This window comes from Orussus abietinus, unplaced genomic scaffold (assembly GCF_000612105.2).
Source record: "Orussus abietinus isolate OABI.00-Male unplaced genomic scaffold, Oabi_2.0 scaffold25, whole genome shotgun sequence".
Classification (NCBI taxonomy): Eukaryota; Metazoa; Arthropoda; class Insecta; order Hymenoptera; family Orussidae; genus Orussus; species Orussus abietinus.
The window spans coordinates 141,303-162,280 of record NW_019394504.1 but is presented as its reverse complement, the minus strand read 5'-3'; the positions used below and the strand labels follow the sequence as shown (position 1 = coordinate 162,280).

General features: G+C 45.8%; 5 protein-coding genes across 11 annotated transcripts; 3 read left to right on the top strand and 2 right to left on the bottom strand.

Moving 5' to 3' along the window:
• Window positions 1-271: 271 nt before the first annotated feature.
• Window positions 272-15,844, bottom strand: LOC105697653 (prolyl 4-hydroxylase subunit alpha-2). Of its 4 annotated transcripts, none has more exons than XM_023432551.1 (12): window positions 15,559-15,844; window positions 11,734-12,305; window positions 8,765-9,233; window positions 8,188-8,673; window positions 3,331-3,550; window positions 2,588-2,910; window positions 2,351-2,518; window positions 1,849-2,285; window positions 1,434-1,658; window positions 1,283-1,348; window positions 1,049-1,214; window positions 272-964 (listed from the first exon to the last, which is right to left on the bottom strand). In XM_023432551.1, the coding sequence occupies exons 5-12, from the start codon at window positions 3,513-3,515 to the stop codon at window positions 870-872; spliced, it is 1,665 nt and encodes a 554-aa protein (XP_023288319.1). In that variant the 5' UTR covers window positions 3,516-3,550; window positions 8,188-8,673; window positions 8,765-9,233; window positions 11,734-12,305; window positions 15,559-15,844; the 3' UTR covers window positions 272-869. The 4 variants fall into 4 exon arrangements, with proteins under 4 accessions (XP_023288319.1, XP_023288318.1, XP_012276583.1 ...); XM_023432550.1 differs by lacking the exon at window positions 11,734-12,305 and having other exon boundaries at window positions 8,765-9,058; window positions 9,171-9,233; XM_012421160.2 differs by lacking the exons at window positions 8,188-8,673; window positions 8,765-9,233; window positions 11,734-12,305.
• On the bottom strand, window positions 8,406-8,985 carry LOC105697497 (von Hippel-Lindau disease tumor suppressor). The gene is made up of 2 exons (XM_012420856.1): window positions 8,765-8,985; window positions 8,406-8,673 (listed from the first exon to the last, which is right to left on the bottom strand). The coding sequence occupies exons 1-2, from the start codon at window positions 8,983-8,985 to the stop codon at window positions 8,406-8,408; spliced, it is 489 nt and encodes a 162-aa protein (XP_012276279.1).
• Window positions 13,642-15,394, top strand: LOC105697654 (protein CREG1). Its single transcript, XM_012421164.2, has 5 exons — window positions 13,642-14,067; window positions 14,333-14,487; window positions 14,580-14,699; window positions 14,775-14,856; window positions 14,920-15,394. The coding sequence occupies exons 1-5, from the start codon at window positions 13,740-13,742 to the stop codon at window positions 15,129-15,131; spliced, it is 897 nt and encodes a 298-aa protein (XP_012276587.1). The 5' UTR covers window positions 13,642-13,739; the 3' UTR covers window positions 15,132-15,394.
• Window positions 15,845-16,141: 297 nt separating the features above from the next.
• On the top strand, window positions 16,142-17,507 carry LOC105697655 (protein NDUFAF4 homolog). Of its 4 annotated transcripts, none has more exons than XM_012421167.1 (5): window positions 16,142-16,269; window positions 16,506-16,665; window positions 16,767-16,858; window positions 16,952-17,174; window positions 17,277-17,507. In XM_012421167.1, the coding sequence occupies exons 2-5, from the start codon at window positions 16,521-16,523 to the stop codon at window positions 17,390-17,392; spliced, it is 576 nt and encodes a 191-aa protein (XP_012276590.1). In that variant the 5' UTR covers window positions 16,142-16,269; window positions 16,506-16,520; the 3' UTR covers window positions 17,393-17,507. The 4 variants fall into 4 exon arrangements, with proteins under 4 accessions (XP_012276590.1, XP_012276589.1, XP_012276591.1 ...); XM_012421166.1 differs by having other exon boundaries at window positions 16,195-16,269; window positions 16,480-16,665; XM_012421168.1 differs by lacking the exon at window positions 16,142-16,269 and adding an exon at window positions 16,277-16,393.
• Window positions 17,508-17,733: 226 nt separating this feature from the next.
• Window positions 17,734-20,734, top strand: LOC105697756 (MOB kinase activator-like 1). The gene is made up of 5 exons (XM_012421379.1): window positions 17,734-18,034; window positions 18,462-18,628; window positions 18,709-18,936; window positions 19,019-19,182; window positions 19,271-20,734. The coding sequence occupies exons 1-5, from the start codon at window positions 18,021-18,023 to the stop codon at window positions 19,349-19,351; spliced, it is 654 nt and encodes a 217-aa protein (XP_012276802.1). The 5' UTR covers window positions 17,734-18,020; the 3' UTR covers window positions 19,352-20,734.
• Window positions 20,735-20,978: the final 244 nt, after the last annotated feature.

The window sequence follows — 20,978 nt, the reverse complement described above, 5'->3', positions numbered from 1 at the left end:
TTGTTCAAAGGTGATGCAAAGTACCGGTAAAAGCATGAATATTTAAAGAAAGTGAGTAAAGCAGATAAAAAATGAAGAAGAAAATAAGAGTCATGAACGTAATAAAATTACAGAACGGTTTTGTTTGAATATTTGAAAGAGAATTAATAGTGGGATTTTTATAGATAGGGAAAGGAAGTCGACGATGGATACTTATCGCTATCAAAGAATTCAGAAATTCTTTTGCCTTATTACAAATTTTTCTGGAAGAACTGGCGCTCGGTACAAATTGTTGATATAGAAAAAATTATATTAAATCTACAATCGTATTTCGACGGTTAATTCTCATTTATCAGCGGTACTGATTTACATTGGGTATTGAAACATCTTACGTTATCGACTGTTTCGCATTCTTATCTTGGCAGTGTTAGTGCTGATCTTCCAACATCTTTTGTCTCCGCACAAAAAAAATTTGTAAATCTATTCTTACAACTGATGATATCACTTGCTTAATGTACAGTTAAAAAGCATTGTTTCGTATTACTATCGGTTTCCCACAGAAATTACAACCATTGTAAGTATATGGTTGAAACAACGTGAGCCTGGTACCTGCATACCAGAAGAGTTTTGATCCTTGTTATTCATTGTCCGAGTTCTAAATACACTTAGCACGATATTGTCTTTAAAGGAAATGTGGTTAAAAAAACCAAGGCGTGAAGAATGGGCACGTGAATGATTACGATTAGGATAATGGTGATGATAACGACTTTGGCATCGGTATAGTCAATGAGGTTCTGCCGTTAATGAATGTCACTATATCGGAACACTCGACAACAGAGTCCGCACGATTACTCATTGAGTTTAATTCCTATGCGGGAGAGTTGAATCTATCAGTATTTGGTCACATCATAATCCGGTGGTTGATTTTCTAACGTACAGGGCCTCCGGAACTCTTGACCTTTTTCATGAAGCCATTTATTTGCAACTAAAATAAAAAAGTTTATTGAATGACTTAACGTCATAGGTTTTTCTTTTTTTTTTTAAATTATGGAGAATATATTAAACGTACCCCACTTAGTACCAGTTAATACCGGACAAGCAGCATGCCGAGTCTTATAATCTCCTTCGCCATTTGGTTTCAAATTATGCCAAAAAGCTGCGCTTCCCTTCTTAGGCCATAACGAAAGACGAAGTCCTGGAAAAACGGTGGCTCCGCCTTGTTCGACATCGCTCATCTGTAAAAGTGTGTAACACCGAAGCATGTAAAATATTTCAGAAAAACTATAACATTTATCTCACTTACATAGTATAAAAGGGTAGCAATGCGATTTCCGGTGTTGAGACTCTTGAATGCATTTTTCTCTTCTCTCTGTGTGATGGAAATAATAATTATTTATTACTACTTCACGATTGCGATGTTGTTTAGAGCAGGTACTTCGTTACTATGTTTTTACCCGAGCAAAGTCGAAGTGAGGTTCGTAATGTCCACCGATGCCATAATTAACAACTTGCAACTCTTCGGCGGTAGAGATGGTCAGTCCGGTCATGAGTTCAACTCGATTGCACACTGCAGCGACATGTTTATGCTCACGTTCCTGAAGCCAAGCACTTTTACTGATCCTGTAATTGGCGGTTTCTAGCTCGCCGGTTTTCATGTTTTGCACCGTGGCACGTTTAAACTGTAAAAAAGAAATATTACAGACAATGACGAAATGAGCATTAAATAAAAAAAAATCCGATTAACCACTGGGACGTCTGACTGAACAGAAATTATCCAAGTGGGACTGATGGAGGCAAGGCAGGATAATTTACATCCATCCGCTAGTAAAGTTCATTGCTAACATCGGAAAGAAAACCTAGATGACTCACCCTAGGTTGAGCCAGTCTTTTAATAGTTTCGATTTCATCGTCGTAAATAACATCATGGAAGATAACTATCCGAGGATCGAGGTACGCCTCTTCCATCTTGAAAGGACCGATCCTTAAGTAAGGGGATCCTCGATCAACGTATTTGCACTTGAGTTTTTTTTGTATCTCCAATGGTATGGTGGCTTCGGCGCGGCAGAGCATCTCGTACTTTTCCCGGTCGGTCATTTCTTCAACGGACTTGATCTTTTCCTCGACTATAGCGAAAGCTTGGCCTGGCGTAATCGAATCCTCGCCATCTTCCCCGCGTTTTTTCCTCACTTGACTGGCTTTCTTTTCTAACTCGTCTTGATAATAGACGCGATTCCCGAGAGCTCGCGGATGCGACGGCACCAACTCCAGAAGCTCATTCGTCATAGTCAGGGCTCGTGCAACGTTTCCTAATGAAATACTCTTCTTTAGATACACGTTTCGGAGGGACGTAATAAAGTTACGGAGCACCAACCCTGCATGTACGTGGAGAAGGCCAGGTACTCCAAGATGTCCGGCTTGGTGACGGAAGTTCGGTTCTGCTCGTCCTGAAGACGATCCATGGCTTCCTGCATCCAGAGCACCGTATGGTAGTGATCGCCATTGTTGTAAGACTGTCGACCCAGCTCGAAGCAATCGCCGGCTGGAAGAAAGAAGAACCATCAGGCGTCCAGTAATTTAATCGAAACTTTTATTAAAATCTCTTTCTTACCGGTCAATCCGGTACTGTACTGTACGCCATTGAGGACGCCCCTGGCTATCTGTGCAGTCTCTAATTTGTAAGTGTCCTGCAGTCTCATTAAAGCGACCGCGGCCCCGTTTAAATCCTCGTCGGAAGGGAACTTGATGTCGCTCCTGGAATTCGTGATGTTCTCCACGAATGAGTTCCCCACATCTTGCGTTATCAGCTCCTCTATCCTCTTCCAGTCGGTAGTCAGTCTCTTTATCAGGAGATAGGCGTTGATGGGGTTCGAGAGATACTGCTGGATGTTGCGCGACGCTTCCTCGTGCTCTCTCGCGTACTCGTCTACGTTCCTGAAAACCGGCCAAATTACGGTTTAACTTGTAACGTAGAATTATAACGTGGGCTGCGGTCGAAGTGAAAATGGCGCCGAGGGAAGGCGACCGCCTCGGAGTCGGGACTTTCAGGCTCGTCTCTATTCTAAATTACCGCGTGGCTGCATTTACGTACACGCAACGAGAATCTTCTAAGGCAACGTTAAAGTGCCTCCGGCTGTTTTTTCGTTGCACGGAATTGCGCTTACGAGAGTTACAGCTGACATTTAAGTGCCCATTGCCCTTACAATGATTTCTCCGTGACCCCTTTATATTCGTATTCATTTTTCGGCGCTGTTTCCCTACTCATGATTTTCATCTAAATGCATAATTTCCCCCTTTTTTTCCGTGTTCCAGGATGAATGGACGCCGCTGTATTTATGAATACGCGTGGAGTACCTCCTGAGAGTGTCCAGTCGTTTTTCCTGCACCTCGATGTACCCATTAAGGGTGCCGATAAGTACAGCTTCCGTTTCCAAGAGCTCCTCCATGTCCGCCAGAGCGGTGTAAAGCTCAGCGTTTGCATTCTGAACTCCGAGGGCCACGATTACGACGGTCAGCGTGGTTATCACTCCCGCCGCCATGTTTTTATCTCTCCCGCGAAGAGTGCCCGGGAAACCTAGAGCAACATAAAAAATAACACGCCTGAACAAAAAGGACGTTGATATAAATAAGTGAGTAGATCAGCCGACTGCCCAGAGGTAATCGCTTCCAATAAATATTCCCTTCCGCTTTTTCAGGTTCTTCCATTCAATCGACACCGCGCCGCCATTGCGAAACGCATCGTAATCCGAAGGACAAATAATGGGCTCCCGCTTTCGTCGCTTTCGGTAAACCGCGGCATTGCGCAAAAGACGAGTCGAGTGCGCGGGCAGAAGCGGCTGATTTGAAATTTAATTGAAATCCAACCGAACGATTTCGCTGGATTTTTCAACGGGCTGGTTAGGAAGATCGGCGACCACTCGGCTCGAACTCTGTCGGCTTTTTCGCTCGTTTTCGTTCGTTACCGCTACCGTAAGAAGCTCACCGAGATTCGTTCCCGCCTATTCCCGACTATTATATACCGCTTTGCCGGTCACCGTGCCGAAAACCGTGTCGAGGAGACGGGGAATGCCCGGCGTTACCGGGGGACTTGAATCGAGATTATTCGTCGTTCTCCGGGATTCTTGCGGTACCCGATGCCATTATTTTCGCCTTCTACATTTTTCCAGTCACGTATGTAGAAGCGAGGTCCGTACATATGCTCGATACGTTCCTCGCCTCGAGCGTGACATCATCGAGATCGTTGCACGCACCTACGTCCATCCAGCACGGATCGCTACGACTGGAAATACCCGGACTCCTGCGGAACTCCAACGAGAATCACCTCAAAGTCCCGATAAAGACGTTTTGAAATTTTTATTCGACCAGAGGGTGGCGGGGAAAAAATATCCACCGAGGACAGCAGGTCGCGTACCGGGTTCTGCAACGCTAACTCAAATTGCACTTAACCCTACCCCGACCACCGGGATGAACGATGAGGGGACGACGTTCTTTCCCGGGTGCGCGTAATCCGGGAGATAAATTATTACGCCGGTTAACTGCGTTTCTTCCTCGTGGCGAGGCTAGCGGCCGCGAATCCTGGAGAAACTGGAGCGGAGGGACGCTAAATCCCGCCGGCAATGGGGAGGGAAAAAACGTCTAGAAAAAGTTCCCTCGAGAGTCTCTTCCGAGGGCTTCCGCGATGACGCGTAACGCGCTTATCCGCTTCTTCCGGCCGCCTCGCGATCGAGCCCAAGTGGCGGAGCTAATCGGGATCGATGGACCGATAAAGTGCGACGAGTCGAGCGCATCCTTTTTTCGATTTACCGCGTACCTCGTTTTTCCAGGTCGAGCTTCCCACCCCCGCCTCCGCATCCTGCACTTACCGGCGTATTCCTCGTGGTGTTCCCCGCGTGGTGCGGCGAGGACGATTATTCGCGCGGTCGGGGGATTTCTCCTTTAAGAGGCCGGCGACTTCTCTCTCTCTCGACTCCCACCCGTCGAGTCGGTCCGCGGGCTCCGCACGAAATGGGTTTCGGTGCCGCGCGACTCGGCGCGGCCGCCACGAGTCGGCTGGACCGCCGAGGGAAGCTGCGCCGAGAGCCGCTCCGTCGCGACGACTGCCCGAGATATGGACGCGGGGTCGCCGCAGCCTCCGTATCGGCTTCGGCGCCTGGAGAGTACGAACCGTTCGACGGTTCTGGACCTACTGGGAGCAGCGTCCGGCCACGTGACTCCCGTGACGTCACGCGTCACTTGATATATCCAGCACGCGGATCGGATCGACGCTGGACATCGGATCCCGGGGACGCGTCGCCCGTCGATTCGTCCGATCCGAGGAGCCTCCTCGAGAGAACGGTCGAAGGCGATCCTTTAACCCTTTGAGGCACGGCATTTATACCCCACCGCATTAAAAGGTGGGACACTTTTAATACCACCGTGCCTCAAAGAGTTAAACGGCTGATTAAGGTGAAGTGAAACACGTCGAGGAACTTGATCAACGTCGATAAAGAAGATTTTTCTAAATGCCTACGTCGCCGACGTTGGTTTTTATATCGACAGCTGGGTCGAATTATATTGTGTATTGTACCAAATGGCATATTCCACCTGTCGTTTTCGTACAATAATTATAAAGAAATCGAAGTAAAACTCCAGAAAATTTTCAATCATTTTTCATTGTTTTGACAAATTTTTTGACAAATTTTCATGTCAATTAAATTTTCACTCCGAGACCTCGTATTACCATGGTTTTAGCATAGAAGCGCATACGACACTTTTTTTGCCTTTATCCTGTTCAAATGCGAGTTTATCGATTACCAGAGTGTTCTAAATTGTCGTAAAATTGTCCTGACCCTTTCGTTTCTCATATCAAAACCATCGATAATTGTATATTGATCGAAATATCAGAGCTCGACGCCAGTTTGGTTCTGGTCTGGACTGAGTTAAAGAATTTTTTTGAAAAATCCAAATTTTTAATGTGTCAGGACAATTCTTAGATGATCAGGAGTGATGTGTCAAAGTTTCGGACTGTTTGGTCTAATACCCTTAAAAAAAAGTGTTGTATTCGAATCGACTGATTTGAAGGGTGTTTCACTTCACCTTAAGGCCGAAGACGCATCCGGTATAGTCGAGCCACCTGAGTGGCACTTCGCGGGACGCTTTTTCTCGGGAAACGAGAGTCTCTATTCGCGGCGTGAATCCGATAACGAACTCGCGTTTCCTAATCGGGCCTTCCGTTCCCTTTTCCGCGCGGTATTGCGCGATTTTCTAGGCGGCCGTTAAACGAATCCGAGATTCGAGTCGGCGAAGAGGGAACAATCGGAATTAGAGAGCAAGGGGTCCCCAGGCCAGTGAACCGAAATTTTTATCGCTATCACGCGTGCCAAGAATTCCCCGTGCCGAAATTTTGGCTTGACGTTTCCGACGTTCTTACCGTGCGGAGATAAACGTGGACGATTTTAACGTAGGCGATCGATACGTGGACGTTTTCGACGTTCTTACCGTGCGGAGATAAATCTGGACGATTTTAAGGTGAAGTGAAACACGTCGAGGAACTCGATCGACGTCGACAAAGATTTTTCTAAATACCAACGTTGCCGACGTTCGTTTTTATATTGACAGCTGTGTCGAATTATATTGTGTATTGTACCAAATGGCATATTCCACCAGTCGTTTTCGTACAATAATTATGAAGAAATCGAAGTAAAACTTCAGAAATCCTCTGGATTCATGCTTTCTGGGGCCCTAATTGGCTGAAGAGGGACCCCCTGCGCCATCTGTGATTTCCAGGTCAATTAAATTTTCACTCCGAGACCTCGTATTGCCATCGTTTTGGCATAGAAGCGCATACAACACTTTTTCTGCCTTTATCCCGTTCAAATACGAGTTTATCGATTACCACAGTGTTCTAAATTCTCGTAAAATTGTCCTGACCCTTTCGATTCTCATATCGGAGCTTTCAATAATTGTATATTGCTCGAAATATGAGAGCTGGACGCCATTTTGATTCTGGTCTGGGCTGAGTTAAACAAATTTTTTTGAAAGATCCAAATTTTTCATGTGTCAGGACAATTCTTAGCTGATCAGGAGGGATGTGTCAAAGTTTCGGATAGTTTGATCCAATACCCTTAAAAAAAAGTGTTGTATGCGAATTGACTGATTTGAAGGGGGTTTCACTTCACCTTAACGTAGGCGATCGATACGTGGACGTTTACGACGTTCTTACCGTGCGGAGATAAACGTGGACGATTTTAACGTAGGCGATCGATACGTGGACGGTACGCTCGCGGACGTGGGACCGTCGTCGACGGAGTGCAATAATAATCCCAAGGTGGACTCGTGAGGTACATGTTTCTCTGGCAGAGGCCAATTGGCATGTACGCGAGTACATGCGACGCGACGTGTAGTCACACATGCGAAACGAGATAGAGGGTTCGTTATTCTTGCGTAACCATGCGAGAATGAAGACCTCCTCGTTTTTTCCCATTCGACGTAGAGGGGTTTCGAGTATTTTTTTTTTCCTTTTTGGCATTATTCACAAACTAGCTTCGCGAATGCCGAATGGAGTCCTATTCAGTGACGTTCCTCCATTCGCATCGATTTTCGTTGGGGCGTCAACGAGTCGGTGAAAACGTGGAAAAGCATACACCCTGGCGAAGCAGATTTATTAAGCTAGATTTATTGCAAAACACTCCCGTTAAAGGCAACACATTTTCGTAACACATTTGTACTTCAAAACATAGGTTAATAGGCTATTATCTATTTTCAGCGGTCGGGTTAAAATTGAATGCAGCAGCCGACATCGTGGGCGATCGCGAGGACTTCGCCATGGGGGAAGAATTTCTCTTTTTACGCGGTAAGGCCATTCGGCAAACTCGTAGACCGATTCGACGCGTATGCATTTTCCATAAGTCGTCCATAGAACGCGCTAAGGATCCTCCCTTTATTCGGGCCCACCTCGGAGTAAAATATGAACGCGGCTCGACATATAAATATAATAATTTTTCATCCTCCCAGCGGACCGCCAGGGTCTGTTCCAACTTTGAAATAAATTCTAGCGAGGTGTCGCAATCGAGACGTAGAAATAATCGAACCGGGAAAATTCCCTCGTACCTTCGCATACGAGGATAATTCCTCTTCCCCTCGGAATGGCGGAACTCGAGAGTTTCTTAAAAAATAAATTCCTACCGCTTTCCCAACGTGCATGGAATGGCGTTAACGTCTAGTCGAACTTACGGCAAGAGACGGTACGTTGCGACGACCGTCTTGAAAGGCTGATAAAATTCCTCTTACGATCTCGTTTAATCTTTTTCCTTTTTTTTTTCTTCCCAGGAGGATCCGGAGCGAGGCTAGCTAGAGAATCTCGCGAGATTTCAGCTTCTGGCGAGGTCTCTCCTGGAATCGATTTTTCTTTGGTATGTCCTTCCGGACACGAGAGGAGCGCGCGGAACCGGCTACGACTCCACGGGGTCGGTCTTCTTCGGGAACATCGAGGCCAGCTCGTATTGCAAGCTCCTGGGGATGTCGAGAAGGAAGGCGTGCCAGTCTGAGCGCAGTTTCCTCTTGACGACTCGCAAGCAAAGTTCCCGGAGGGAGTAAATCGGCAGCGTGATGTAGACGCAAGTCCTCTCCACCCTTGGAGGGAGGTCGTCCGGTCGAATGGCCACGTCCCTCGGGAACCAGGCCTCCGGGAAGAAGACGTCGCTGCAGTTTACCCTGAATCTGAAAGGACAGTTTCCTCCTGACTTTTCGTCGCGTCTTCTCGAGGAGGATGGACGGAAGAGAACCAACCCCAACGCGTCCCCGTCCTTACCTATCCTGGGTCTCCTCGTCGACGAAGATCCAGGGGTGCGTAACGAAGGTATTGACGTCGAGGTAATCGCGGTAAGACAATATCCCGTACTGAACGGCGTGTCCTTGATAGTCGATCCAATAGACGCCGACGCTCCTCCTGGTGGTGTTGACGAACCTGACGAAGGAGCTATGAACGTTGCTGATGGACCGGAGAAAGGGCAGCTCCTGATTCGGCTCCATTACCGTAAAAGGCTACGAGTCGTACCTTTAGGTAACGAATGCTCTTCGCTATCCGCGGCCCCTACCCCCTCACCTATTGGCGAATCCTTTTTTTAAGCATCACCTCGATCCGGACGCAGCCGGACCACATAGGAAGCGGCTTCTACCTCGAGGGTCCCGACACCCTCCGAGCACTTCCTAAATACCTTTGAATCGCCGGAAGAAGACTCCGACCACTTTTCTCTACGCCTCCTCGACTCTCGCGGGTGCTGAAATCAGAACCACACTGATCAGCACTCGTTCCGAGATTGCTCCCTCTTTTGCCCCCAGGAAATCCGGATCCTCGGGTAAGACCACGAAGCGAGTTCAACGTTAAGGTGAAGTGAAACATCCTTCAAATCAGTCGATTCGAATACAACACTTTTTTTTAAGGGTATTAGGCCAAACTGTCCAAAACTTTGACACATCACTCCTGATCAGCTAAGAATTGTCCTGACACATGAAAAATTTGGATCTTTCAAAAAAATTTGTTTAACTCAGTCCAGACCAGAACCAAAATGGCCTCGCGCTCTCATATTTCGATCAATATACAATTATCGAAGTCTTTGATATGAGAATCGAAAGGGTCAGGACAATTTTACGAGAATTTAGAACACTCTGGTAATCGATAAACTCGCATTTGAACGGGATAAAGGCAAAAAAAGTGTTGTATGCGCTTCTATGCTAAAACCATGGTAATACGAGGTCTCGGAGTGAAAATTTAATTGACATGAAAATTTGTCAAAAAATTTGTCAAAACAATGAAAAATGATTGAAAATTTTCTGGAGTTTTACTTCGATTTCTTTATAATTATTGTACGAAAACGACTGGTGGAATATGCCATTTGATACAATACACAATATAATTCGACACAGCTGTCAATATAAAAACGAACGTCGGCAACGTAGGCATTTAGAAAAATCGTCTTTATCGACGTTGTTCAAGTTCCTCGACGTGTTTCACTTCACCTTAAGTGTACAAAGCAATGACGAAGGGACGTTTTGCCGCTAGGTACTCGAGTTTTCTCCAACACCACCCTGGATTGACGGAGGCACGCGTTAAGCGACGAGCAACAGGGAGAGAATCCTCATCAGGAGTGGGATGCAAAGATACGACCAAGGAAGAGGGTGAGAGGCCAAATGCCGCTTTCGATCTTTCCCCTGCGGGAAATAATGGCAGCTAAGCTGGTAAACCCGGCGGACCGTAATGACCAATTTACCGAGTAATTTACTCGGGCGCGTCTCCTCGATTTTCCGTAGGCGAAAGTCTCGAGGACGACAAACGCAAGAGATACCTCGACGTCGCTGTTAACAGTGTCTACCTGTCCAGGAAACGCTTAAACCAGGTGTAGCCGAGTGAACGACTAGGATCGCGGCAAGCCAAGGAGGTTGTTAATTTTTATAAACACAGACGTAGGATCCGCAGAGACCCTGGGCACCCTGGATCTTCGCTCTCGGTTCCTCGTGTGTGGATAAGTCACCGACCGAGGAAGCCAAGTCACGAGGAGACTTTCTAGCGACGGAACGGCCCTGGTCCTCGAGTCCTTTTGACGAATCGCCAGCAGCTGCAGCGAATCGTGGCATCGTTTACTTGCACTTTCGCCGAGGAGGAAAGGTTACGTGCCCAATGAGCAAGAAATGGATTCCATTGTTGGCCGTTGATGTACGGTGCTCTGTCGTGCCGTCATTCGGTCACTGCATTGGAACGGGCGAGACGAGGTACACCTGCTTTTGGTCATTTCGACTCGCCAGGAAGTTAAGACCACTTCGATCGAACGGCCCTAACACCGCTTATTCGGTTATACTTTCAGGGAAATAACGTCGTAGTTTGCTTTCACCTAAGTGAAAATGCCACCCAATCGGCGTAATCTAATCGACATTATTTCTCATCCTCGTTGCGGTCATTTCCAAAGGTGAGATCGAGATAATTCCTGATAATTTAATCATCGGCCCTGGGTGGAAGGAAAAAAACAGTGCGCAAAATATGGATAAAGGGGGACTTAAAATTATCGTCTGCACGTAAACTGTCTCGGGATTTTTTCCGGAATGCAGGCGTTCGTTACAGGGACCGCGACCCAGGAAGGTCCTGAGATGGTTCTATCTTCGGTCACGACCGGTTTTTCTAATTCCGGAGGTTCAGGTTTGAGTCGGTCGGCAGATGCCCCTGTACTAGAGCCACCCATGCAGAGAATCATCTTCTTCAAGGCGAGTTTGACGGCTTCCCTGTCCGTCAGGTGATCCTTGTCTATCTCCGCGATTTGACATTGCCTCTCGACTCGACTCCGGCGATCTCGATCCTCGGCTTCGAGGTAGCGCTTCAACACATAAAATTTTTCCTACGGTCGAAAATAGATTTTAAGAGTCTCCCCTGGTCTGGCCCACGACTCTATTTTAATAATACACCCCAAAGACCCCGGAGGACGGAATCGTGCCTTACACCGAGGTGTTCTTCGAGTTTACTCCAGCGTTCCTCGGCCCTCTTGGACATCTCCTCGAGCTCTCTCTGGCGCGTCTCGTAGTCGTCCGACTCGGATAGCTCGAGCATTTTCATTCTGTCGGCAATCGACTCCAACATCGGCCCGAGGTTAACTAGCTGGGGTCACACGAGGAGCCTGTTACGAGAGTGCCAAGTCGTGGATCCCAGTGTCTCCGTTCTTCGGGAGAAAGACGCTTTCGAGGAGACCGAGGGAATCACGAGGGAAGGCTTTCGTCGACCTCTCGTCTTCTCACCTTAGATTTAATATCATCGGCCGCTAGAGAGAATCTCTCGATTTTCTCGACGAACTCCACCCACTGGTCCATCATTTCGCCGAGGTCTCTCTTCTGCGTCCCCAGCTCGCGGATCAGGATCTTGCAGACCGTCGTGTCGTCTTTGATCGAGTCCCCGAAGAGCTCCCGCTCGCTTTCGGTCAACTCCACGCAGCACCGCACCTCGTCCTCGGAATTCTCCAGGTCGTCCAGCAGTTCCGCTTGAGCCTAACGAAAGGAGGACCTCGAGCCCACTGTAATTACCATAAAGAAACGTCCCGCGGGTCGGCTTTCTACCGGGGGAAGTATAGAAGTTCCTGCTCGACTTGCCAACTAGCTTTTGCGCTAACCGAGTGCATCGACATCGTAAATCACCGGCCGACCGGTATTTCGAAGATTTGGCGAACCGACCGAGAGTTTCTTCTGCAGCGACTGCATAGTCTCCTCCAGGTAGCAGTTGCACTTCCTCGTGCACGGGAACAGTCCGTTGGGGGCGAGCGAGAATCCATCCTCGCCGAAGTCGGGATGCCCATCGGCGTTTGCATTCGTGATTCCTGCAACGGGTAGAGAACCTTGAAGCTTCCTCACGGCATAGATAGTAACGGGTCGACCGAGTCTCGTCCCACGATCGGTGGATACCCAGGTTCTCCTTCCTGGCTCCCCGTCGACCTTCCGCAAAAGGCGTGTCCCTCTTGCCTAGTTCCAGGTCCTCCTCCTCGTTGCTCTCGCTCAGGATGGATCGCCGTACCCTCCGACGCGTCCCATTGTCCTGATTAATGAAATTCTCTATAAATTTGTATACAAATTAAGAAGCAATATCCGGGGGATTTTTAATACCAAGGTGCCATCCTTGGCGAGCAGGGACCTCCGCGTTCCTCTTTCGGCGCCATTCCCCTTGCTCCTGGACACGTTCATCGTGTCGCTTCGCGACGTTGGGTTTCCTCCTCAAATTTATCCTCCAAGGCTCGAGTCGAGGAAAATCCTCGAATTCGTCTCGCTTTCTTGGCCGACTCTATCGGGATTCGAAGATTCCCCCTAGGATCGATCCAATTGTGCTCGTTCGCCTGGTAATTTCGCGGACTTCCGCCTCGGTGAGCCAATCCGCGTAGAATAATTACCAAAGAACTTTTAGACCAGGCCGCACAATGGACGTGTGCGCACAATAGCGGCGCATTTACGGGACAACCATTGCCTGCAACCGAAGTCGCGGTTGTGCCGACGCTTAGAGTCGCCGGGGGCTCCTTTCTTCATTTACATTTTACAGTGTCATTTACCTGCCGACGATTTGACCGGACAAAAGAGCGCAGCCACGGCCGGCTTAGCTTTCCTCCGAACGGCCGCGGGCAAAGAAAGATACGTTTCCGATCACTAAACCCTCCTAATAATTCATTTCCTATACCGCAACGCCATTTAAGGGGATGCGAAAATGGCGTCAAAGTGGTCTCTATGACTCTCGTTTATGAAACTTTTCTCCTAGCAGGGTGCATCGAATCGTTTCAAAGTTTACAACGTGAATATGGAAGCTATAAGGAAGGTCCTGACGCCCCCAAAACTTCAATTTTTTTTCTTAATTTGTTTATGGATATTTTCAGATTTTTTATAAAACATGAAATTTTATGAGCGTGCAAAGTTTGTAAATTTCCATGAACGATTGAGCTTTTGGATGCCACATTCGCGTCCCCTTGACGAGGATATTAAAACGACAACTCGATGAACAAAGCGGCGATCGTTCTTTTTGGTGTCGCTCGCGGTTTCGTAAAAGCGCATCCGCTCGGGAGTGCGCGCGCACGCGCCGCGAAGATGCAAATCGTCAGAAGGGCGCCTTGGCGGCGCGTCAAACATCCGTGAATCAGCAGACCCGATAGCGCTCGGTTCGGCCGCGAGGGAAAGAGAGGCGGGGAGACGGACATTTCGCGGGCTCCGGCGCGTTGCCACGGACAAAGAAAACCTGCCGAGCTTATACGCGCGATTATCGGCCGCAGTCGAGAATGAGATCGAAGGCGACCCTGTTGATACTAGGGACGGCGTGCCTCCTGCTGAGCCCGACCTTGCTCGAGGCCAAGAAGCACGCCGATTTCGACGAGTACCGAGAATGGGAGAGCTTCAAGGAGTTTCAAAAATGGAAGGCCAAGATGGAACGCCGAGACGAGGCGGACTCCCTCGAGGTCCAGAAAATTGCGGACGATAGACGCGTCGGAGAGGCGATGTCCGCCCTGAACGAACCACGCAAGATCAAAGTCCAAGATCGCCCCAACGGGGATCCTCCACCTATCGACGACGCGGCTCTCATGGGACGGTATATCGTTAATCAGGCTGGTAGGTGATTATAGGTTTCTTTTGGTTTGCGAGGGTTTTGTTATGTAAAGCGAGAGTCGCGCGGCTGACTTTGCATTATGTAAAGCGTGAGAAAGCAATGATAAGCTAGAGTTTATAGGTACGTGATTACAGAGCAATTTGGAAGTTTTGGTCGCAGGTTGGTTCGTCGACTTTGCTTTTGTTAGGCTTGTGCAAGGGGTAGCGCAGTTTTGAGTTACTTGGTTAGGTTGCGAGGTGTTCGGTTGATGTATTTCTGGTATTTCAGACTGGACATCGGTGGCAACGATTAGCAGCAGCAAAGATATTAAGTCGTTCCCCTTTGTCAATATTATTTCCTTCAGCGACGGTCCACTGGGTAATGGTTCAGGAGTCCCGTACATGTTTCTAACGCCCTTAGACTTTACGGGTAAAGATCTTGCCGTAAGTTTTGTCTTTCTCTCTTTCTTTGGTTACGACGACGAGGATATTAATAAACAATAAGATTGGTTTGTTTTGCGTTCGTAATCGCGTAGGAAGATCGGAGAGTCACCTTAATGATGACGCTGGCACAAGGACAATACTGTAAGAAAAAGGACTGGGACCCGATGGACCCACGATGCGCCAGAATAGTATTGACTGGCAAAGCAAGAACGGTTCGAGATATATCCTTAATTTAGTTTTTGTTTCGTGTGCGCTAAATGGTTTCTAGCATAATTATCTTACTTTAGGTTAAGAACGACAGTGCCGAGATAGAAACTGCAAAGGAAGCTGTTTTTGGCCGTCACCCATGGCTAGCTCACATGCCAAAGGGTAATGAACGCGTAAAAAGTTAAGTGTAGACGAATGTGTTATTAATTATATCATTATTTACAGATCATCACTTCTTTTTTGCTACCTTGAAGATATACAAGATCGCCGTTCTGGACACTTTCGGTGGACCAAAATATGTGTCCGTCAAAGATTATTTCCATCCCCAAATTCCTGATAAAACTGCTGATTATTATCAGCGATTCCCGATCGAGCGAAGAGAGCATGAGAATGAAAACCTAGACAATAATCTTAGGCCACGAGTATATTTTGTATAAAATAGTAAATATTTTTAATGCGTCAGGATTATGCCAAGGCCTTCGAACAAGATGAAAATTGTAAAACGAAATATTTTTGTACCTTATACATAGTGATATATTCATAATGTTGATAACTTAGGGAATTGATATACTAGTTCTTATTCTCCATAGATATACAAGGAATGAAAATGCACTAGAATGTCCTAGTCAATAACCTATACAATTTATACTTCGATAACTGTTATCATTCTTTATACAAGTAAATCTAGATAATTCCACAAGATTTTTTAATAGATAACAGACCTGTGCCAAAACTTATGTAAATCTTCAAGGCAACATTTCAAGACTGCTGATACATCGTCGACGTCTCAAGGTTATGTTTGTGCCACCCTTTTTCCAGTCTATGTCGATATTATGTATTCTTTAAAATCAATGTTCGACTCACCTTGATCACTATTGGCGTCGATGAAAGTATCAATCCATTCACGTGATTAAGATGAACTAAAATAATAGTTTGTCACAAATCAAGTCCAAATACTCGAAATAATTCCAAGCAAACGCCACGCATTCGATTTTTAACCACAACACTACTTTTGAGATTCTCTATTACACGAAATCTCATAACGGATACATCTCCGAGGGATATAACTCATCCGTAACTCATAAAACCGGTCGAACCGAATGTTTTATCTGGAAAAACACCGCGAGTGTTCGCAAGAGTACACTAAAGATTGTTTCGCAACTCCAGCGCATATCGGGAGACGTAATGGCGGTCGAATATTTCCGCGGGCTTTTGCTGGAAGATTCGAATGATTTTTTAATTTTGCTGAAGAATCATCTACAAGAACGAAAATTATTCCAATCGTTCAGTACCTTTATCACGTTCATTGTGAACCAGACAAATAGTGTTGGGTCTACCACGACTGTTATTTTTATAAAATTACTCCGCTAACTTCTTTATTTAAACGAGGAATTTTAACTAGAATTAGTTAAAAATTAAATCGGAAGTCACCCATGTCCTGTGCTGCTCCTACGTGTGGCATTTGGGTGGCTTACACATTTAACTAGTTGGAAAAATTGCTGAAAGTCCTTCATTGATAGCAGTTGATAATGTAGTTTCTATGTGGATAACTATATTCAGGATAGGTTATGTTCGGTGAGGTTCAGTGTGGTTAAGTTGCTGCAGTGATTATACAGAGTGACTGAATTACGAAATCATAAAACCATGAGCTACGATTCACAAATTTTTTAATTTAATCGTTGACTACAACAATGTGGTTGTATGAGAAAGAAATATAGCTATTATTGTGAATTAATACTACTGTTGACATTAATTCAAACTATGTTACATATTTTTACACTCTAGATAAATAACGGTTTTTCGTGCTGCAGAATTGTGAATACAAAATGGGAAAAGTATATTCCATATTGGGAAGAAGACTTCAAAGATTTAATGTTGATAATAGAGCTCAGAAGATTCTTTCTCGAGATAAACAAAATCCTGCTCCGCAGTATAAGTCTACGCAAGAACAATTAAACATTGTAAAGAAGTGTATGTTTACAGTTGAGATTCTATGTCCAAAATATGGTTAAATATCGGTATTCTTGATCAAAGAAACTGATTATATTAGATCATTAATGACTTATTTTCAGTGTATCCTGATTTTATGGAAAAACATAATAAAAAGGATAAGGAGCTTGATCATCGTTTAAAGGATGTTCGTATCGTTTCTCATGATCCAGAGGTAACTGCTTAGAGATATATTATGGGTTGCATTATTAATTCAAGTTAACCAAAATAGATTTATTGAACGTGAATTGATTTCTTTATGTTACAGGGAATAAAAGAGAATGTAAAGTCTGACCCTAAACGGTCTTTACCGCACGAGAGAATTACTGCCCCAGAATTTGAATTTGGATTTTATGAACCATCAGTTATTCCAGAGGGAAAATGTAGTTTAAAACAGGTGTTAAAATTGATCGAAAATCATGCTCAAGATCCGCAGACACATACTGCTGCAAGTATAGCACAAAAGTATAAGTTAGACCCAAAGCATGTAGGTATGTACCAATTCGTTTATATAACAAACTTTTAACAACAACCGTGATCATTAATTATGTCATTGTCGATTTATTTCAACTGATCTGACTTTTCATTTACAGAAAATATATTAAGATACTACAAGATGTATGAACTAGTTCTCCCAAAAACAACTTCCAAGAGTGATAAGTTAAAATTCAAAGATAATTTTGGGTTTCTTAAAAAGATGATAAAGTGATGCATAGTTAATTATGCTTCAATTTCTATAGTACATACACTGACGTGTTATTAACAATAAAACTGTAACTAGCTGTAATTCAGTATAAATGGCTACGTTACTTATGTCAGTTTAATTCCACACTTCGTACGGTCATTCACCTTGTTCCTTGTTAAGAATGATGGATGTTGAAAATCTCCAGTGGGACGTCATTTCCCTCCCTGAAGTTTCTATCGATTATAATCGCTCTGATCCGTCCTCGATCCGCGAACACACTTTGTCCGTAAGGTGGCGGCATCTGGTAGCGAGTGAGCACGACATCACTAGCGCCGCCACCGGTCGCGAGTGGAACCTATCGCGACTAGCGACCAGCCGCGACCAAGGAGTGCAGTCGACGGAGACGGAGCGAGATTCGTCGGCATCCGGAGGGACCGCGAAGAGTAGTTGATGGCATCCAGGAATCGGTCGATCAGTCGACGGTAGTCGACAAGACGTTTGGCTCGACCTAGCTGCATCGAGGACAGAGGAAGCCCTTTAACGAACCTCCGCAGCACTCGGCACTCTGTGATTTTATGCAGCTCAACGAAGGATCCGCCTCGCCCCCGCGCACCCGTCAAGCTTTCGCCGGAGGACTCTAATCTAACGCACGATGAGCTTCCTTTTGTAAGTTGCGCGCGCGGGGACGCTGGGCTTTCATCGCGAATCCGATGGGCAAGGACGACTCGTCCTCGATCCGTCCCTAGGACCGAGGAACACCGTCGCGTCCTTTGAATTACATCGAAGCGTTGCTTGGAATAGCTTCATGGATCTCTTAAAGACGGATAGGACGGAGGAATCATTACGTCCCTTTCTGGCCAATTGTCGTCCACTGGCCATATTTGTTTATATTGGAGAGCCGTGACTTCTTGACACTTGTCGAAGACCGTTTAAGATATAATCGTTTCGCAAAGTCCACATCACTCGTCAGAGCTCGATGAAAGTCCATTCTTTATTTCTGCCATGAAATTGTGAAAACAAATTAATTTGTAATATCCACTTTTGTTAGTTGCTTATGGTTTAATCATTTGATAAAGAAGATGATGTTTTGTAGTGGAAGCCGATCCTCGAAAACTTTTAAGCCAAAGAAAAATATTCCCGAGGGTACGCACCAATATGACTTAATGAAACATGCAGCAGCCACTCTTGGGTCTGGAAATTTACGACTCGCCGTAATGCTCCCAGAAGGTGAAGATCTTAACGAATGGGTCGCGGTCAACAGTAAGTCTATCGAACCGTTTTAATAGAAATGAGTGTATTACGACGTTACTTGGAATAATCGTAATGTCTTGTCACCACAGCTGTTGACTTTTTCAATCAAATCAACATGCTGTACGGTACCATTACGGAATTTTGTACGGAAGAAAGCTGTCCGATTATGTCAGCCGGTCCAAAATACGAATATCATTGGGCAGATGGACACACGGTTAAAAAACCAATAAAATGCTCCGCACCTAAGTACATCGATTACTTAATGACGTGGGTGCAAGATCAGTTGGACGACGAAACGTTGTTTCCTTCTAAAATAGGTAACGGACATTTTGCACGTACGGACCAATGTTTTCTTGCGTAATTTAATTCTATCATTGACTCCGTTCCATGGCTACGTAGGAGTTCCATTTCCAAAGAACTTCCTCTCCATTGCGAAGACGATATTAAAGCGGTTGTTCAGAGTGTACGCTCATATTTATCATCAGCACTTTAGCGAGGTCGTTCAACTGGGCGAGGAAGCTCATTTGAACACATCGTTTAAACATTTTATTTTCTTCGTTCAGGTATGCGACGTAATTCTCGATCCATGATTATCTCATATCCATATAAATTAACATTTCGTATTTCTATCAAGATTCTTCTCTTTTTCAGGAGTTCAACCTGATAGAAAGACGAGAATTGGCACCCTTGCAAGAGTTAATAGAGAAACTAACTGCAAAGGACGCGCGATGAACGCTCTCTTATCCGAACGCAATCTGTGAAACTCCTCCAAAGAATCTCACCGCGCTGCATCCATTAACTCCTGTTTAATTATGTGTATCGTTTAACTAACCGCATCGTCGATTCGACTCGAAAGAGCTGTGCGGTCGGTGATACAGGCGTCCTCATATATGTCGGTCCATATACCGACGATTACACGTTTCTTTGAAGCGCGAGCGTGTATTTCATCACGGCCTTTGAGGGGATGCGAACAAGCGTCGCGGACGTCTAGAAAGCACAAACGTTCGCAGGGTCGCTGGAAACTTTTAACCGTTAGGCATTTAGCTGGAGCTTTATCGATTCGAGGTACGCGGGACCTCCGTAGATCGCCGCAGAGACATTTTGCACCGTGAATATCTATAATTTATTGCATATATATATATCTATCGAGCCCTGATACTTCAATACGACGACGGTACCGTTTGCCTACTCCTCCTGGCTTAACCAGACCTCACTTCGACGAGATCTCGGCAATTCCTGTCAATAGCGTTCGTAACTTACGCCTCGTATTTCCGTATTTCGAACGCGTGGGGTAAATCGAGATATTTTTCTAAGTACTTTTGCCCTTACGTCTTTCGCTTCTCGCTGGCCAATTGGTACGAGTAGAACGCGAGCCTCGTAGAAGCGACATTGCTAAGAATCGGTAATCGCGCGAGCGTGCGTACCGAAAAGTGCATTCACGTACACGCGATATAATCTTTTCTTTCTCGATATATCGGTGATTGATAGAATCGAGGGACAACGTTGCGTACACGTTAAGCCGTCCCGATGTCACGAGCACTTTGATATCCGAGCGAAACTCTCCTCGACAAGTATTGCGCTTTCCGCACCTGGTGCGTAAGCGTGGTTCCTAGGTTTAACGTATTATTTTTATTAATATTATTATATTTTATTCCATTTTACCATCGTCACCGTGTCATCGCGTCGAGCACTCGTAGATTTACTCCGCCCCCGCTGTTTCTTCGCATCGATTCGAGTGCACGGATAAGAGGAGAGAGCGCATAAACGTACCGCAAGGAAATAAGACAAGGATGGTCAAGATCGCGTTATTTCGACTTGGCCTTAAGATGGTATATAGTTATTAATTCTCACCTCGACCGTCGGAACGACAAACCGCGAGGGAGACGTTCACGTGAATTTTTATTAACGACGAAATGGTTTCGCTTTATCGGCCGCTATAACGGACAATTAATAAGTACAGATTAGCGGAGACTAAATTGATCCCATCTGCCGAATCGTGAGCGAGAACGATGTGTCAGCAGAGAACATTTAATACCGGCGCATATCCCTTAATAGACTTATATATAACTAATTCCGAATGATTTTGTGCAATATGAATAAAATTTTTCCAAAATATTCCGGACGTCCGTCCTCGTTGCTCTAGCGAAGTCCTGTCGAGGATGATTTTTATATTCCGTTCCAATTGAACAGTCTTCTTCCGCAATGACTTCTCACGGGTCGACGTCGTCTGCACTGAATTCGACGACATCCGCCCAAATTACCGAGTCCGGGGATGTCGTAATTAGGGTACCTCGGGATAGGGTAGAGCCGAAATAAACGTTTAGGTCTGCAGACGGGACAAGTGCAGGGGTCGCAAGGA